This window comes from Neopelma chrysocephalum, unplaced genomic scaffold (genome assembly GCF_003984885.1).
Source record: "Neopelma chrysocephalum unplaced genomic scaffold, ASM398488v2 Primary Assembly neopelma1_254, whole genome shotgun sequence".
NCBI classification, from domain to species: Eukaryota; Metazoa; Chordata; class Aves; order Passeriformes; family Pipridae; genus Neopelma; species Neopelma chrysocephalum.
This window is the reverse complement of record NW_020897916.1, coordinates 17,977-21,092: the sequence shown is the minus strand read 5'-3', so window position 1 is coordinate 21,092 and position 3,116 is coordinate 17,977. Positions and strand designations below refer to the sequence as shown.

The 3,116-nt window shown below is 40.4% G+C and overlaps 1 gene segment (V, D, J or C); it reads right to left on the bottom strand.

The window, feature by feature from the left end:
• Positions 1 to 262: 262 nt before the first annotated feature.
• LOC113977735 overlaps positions 263 to 3,116 on the bottom strand; it is a 20,676-nt gene continuing 17,822 nt past the window's right edge. Inside the window, 2 exon segments of the C gene segment in view lie at positions 263 to 315; positions 1,362 to 1,460. Coding sequence covers positions 307 to 315; positions 1,362 to 1,460 — 108 coding nt within the window.

Genomic DNA, 3,116 nt, shown 5'->3' with positions numbered 1-3,116 from the left:
AAAATGTCAATTTTTGGGGTGAAAATTGTGGATTTTGACCCATTTTTTGACCCCCCAAGTTCCCCCAAAATATCCCAAAATTCCCCCAATTCCCCCAAATTCCCAAAATTCTCCCAAATTTCCCAAAATTCCCTAAAAATCCAAGGAAAAAAACTCAGAAATCGGTAAAAAATGGGTAAAAAAACCTTTATTTTGGGAGCTTTTGGGGTTTATTTACAAAGGGGGGGGGAGGGGAAAATTCCAGGGGGGAAATTCCAGAGGGGGGAAAATTCCAGAAGATCCGGAAAAATCCGTCGGGATTTGGGGTCATTTCACCTGGAATTGGGGAAAAAAAAAAAGGGAATTAATGGAGATTTTTTTGGGGGAAATTTGTGGGGAATTTGGACAAATTTTGTCGGTTTTGGGGGAAATTTGGGCGAATTTGGGCAAATTTGGGGCAGAAAAGGGGGAATTGGGGCAAATTTGGGGGAAACGGGGAAATTTGGGGCCATTTTGGGGCAGAAACAGGAAAAAAACAGGGAGTTTTTAGGGCGAAAATCGTATGAAAAATCGCGATTTTGGGGCAAAAAAAAATCAGATTTTAGGGCAAAAATCACGATTTTGGGGCGGAAAAATCAGATTTTTTTGCAGAAATGGGTTTTTTATCCCAAAAAAAAGTGGAATTTCTCCCCCCCAAAAGGGATTTGCTCCATTTTGGGGAAAAAATCGCCGTTTTGGGGGCAGAAAATGACAAAAAAATCGGATTTTTTTTTTAAAAATGGGATTTTTTTTCCCCCCAAAAAACAGATTTTGGGGTGAAAAAAAGGGTTTTTCGGGCAAAAAAAGGGGGTTTTAGGGCGAAAAAAGGGGGTTTTGGAGTGGAAGAAAAAGGGTTTTTTGGGGGAAAAAAGGGGCGTTTTGGGGCAAAAAAATCAGATTTTTTTTTCAGAAATGGAATTTTTTTCCCTAAAAAAAAAGTGGGTTTTGGGCGAAAAAAACGGAGGTTTTGGGGCAGAAAATTCAGATTTTTTTTCAGAAATGGTTTGGGGTTTTTTTCCCTGAAAAAAACACAATTTTTTGGGGAAAAAAGGCGATTTTGGGGGGTAAAAAAAGGGGGTTTAGGGGCAGAAAAATTAGATTTTTTTTTTTGCAGAAATGAGGGATTTTTCCCCAAAAAAAGCAATTTGGGAGTGAAAAAAAGGGGGCTTTGGGGGCAGAAAATTCAGATTTTTTTTGCAGAAATGGGGGGTTTTTTCCCCGAAAAAAAACCAATTTTGGGGTGGAAAAAATCAGATTTTTTTGTAAAAATGGGATTTTTTTTTCCCCGGAAAAAAAGCGGATTTTGGGGCAAAAAAGGGGATTTTTGGGGCTTTTTCGGGTACCTTGATGAGGGTGACGGTGGCACTGTAGAATAGGCTGAGGATGAAGAGGACGATGAAGGTCGAGGCCGTGGCCCAGAGGTTCTGCAGGTCCTCGGTGTCGTCCCACCACGAGCTCCCGGAAAGCCCTGGGGGAAGCAAAATTCGGATTTTAGGACCCGAAATTCGGATTTTTGGACCCGAAATTCGGATTTTTTGACCAAAAATTCGGATTTTTGGACCCAAAATTTGGGTGGTTGGGGGGAAAATTCTGATTTTTGGACCCAAAATTCCGATTTTTGGACCCGAAATTCAGATTTTTGGACCCAAAATTTGGATTTTAGGATCCAAAATTCAGATTTTTGGACCCAAAATTCGGATTTTAGGATCCAAAATTTGGATTTTAGGGCCAAAAAATTCGAGGTTTTAGACACAAAATTCAGATTTTAGGACCCAAAATTTGGGGGTTTAGGCAAAAATTCCAATTTTAGGACCCAAAATTTGAGTGTTTGGGGGAAAAATTTTGATTTTTGGACCCAAAATTGGGATTTTTAGGACCCCAAATTCAGATTTTTGAACCCAAAATTGGTGGATTTAAGACGAAATTCAGATTTTAGAACCCAAAATTCCGATTTTCAGACCAAAAATCCGGATTGTAGAACCCAAAATTCGGATATTTGGAATCAAAATTCAGATTTTAGGACCCAAAATTCGGGGTTTTGGACCCAAAATTCAGATTTTTGGACCCAAAATTTTGGGGGTTTAGGGTGAAAATTCCAGTTTTAGAACCCAAAATTTGGGGACTTGGGGCAAAAATTCAGATTTTAGAACCCAAAATTTCGGGTTTTGGACACGAAATTCGGATTTTTGGACCCAAAATTTGGGGGGGTTGGGAGAAAATTCAGATTTTTGGACCCAAAATTCGGATTTTAGGACCCAAAATTGGGGTGTTTAGGCAAAAATTCCGATTTCTGGACCCGAAATTCCGATTTTTGAACCCAAAATTTGGAGGTTGGGAGAAAATTCGGATTGTAGGACCCAAAATTCGGATTTTAGGACCTGAAATTCATGTTTTTGGACCAAAAATTCAGATTTTTGGACCCAAAATTTGGGGTTTGGGAGAAAATTCCGATTTTAGGACCCGAAATTTGGGGTTTAGGACCCAAAATTTGGATTTTTGGACCCGAAATTGGGAGTTTAGGACCCAAAATTTGTGGGTTTAAGGCGAAAATTCAGATTTTAGGACCCCAAACTTTGGATTTTTAGACCCAAAATTTGTGGATTTTCCCCCCAAATTCCCCAATTTCCCCCAAAAATTCCAGTTTTTCACCCCAAAATCCAGGATTTTGCCCCAAAATTCACCCATTTGACCCCAAAATTCTGGGTTTTCACCCCAAAATTCATTTTTTACCCCAAAATTAATTTTTTAACCCAAAATCCCTTTTTTCACCCCAAAACGCAGCTCCTCGGCGCCCCCTGGTGGCGGAACCGCCCCCTCCCCCTTTTTTGACCCAAAATCGACCCTTTTGGACCCAAAATGTTTGGGGGGGGGGAGGGGCCGAAAAATGGGGGATTTTGGGAAAAAATGGGGGAATTTGGGACATTTTGGGGCAAAAATGGAGGAATTTGGGCAAATTTGGGGGATTTGGGGGAAAATGAAGAAATTTGGGCAAATTCGGGGGATTTGGGGGAAAATCGGGAAATTTGGGCAAATTTGGACGATTGTGGTGCAAAAATGGGGAAATTTGGGGGATTTTGGGCAAATTTGGGCGATTTTGG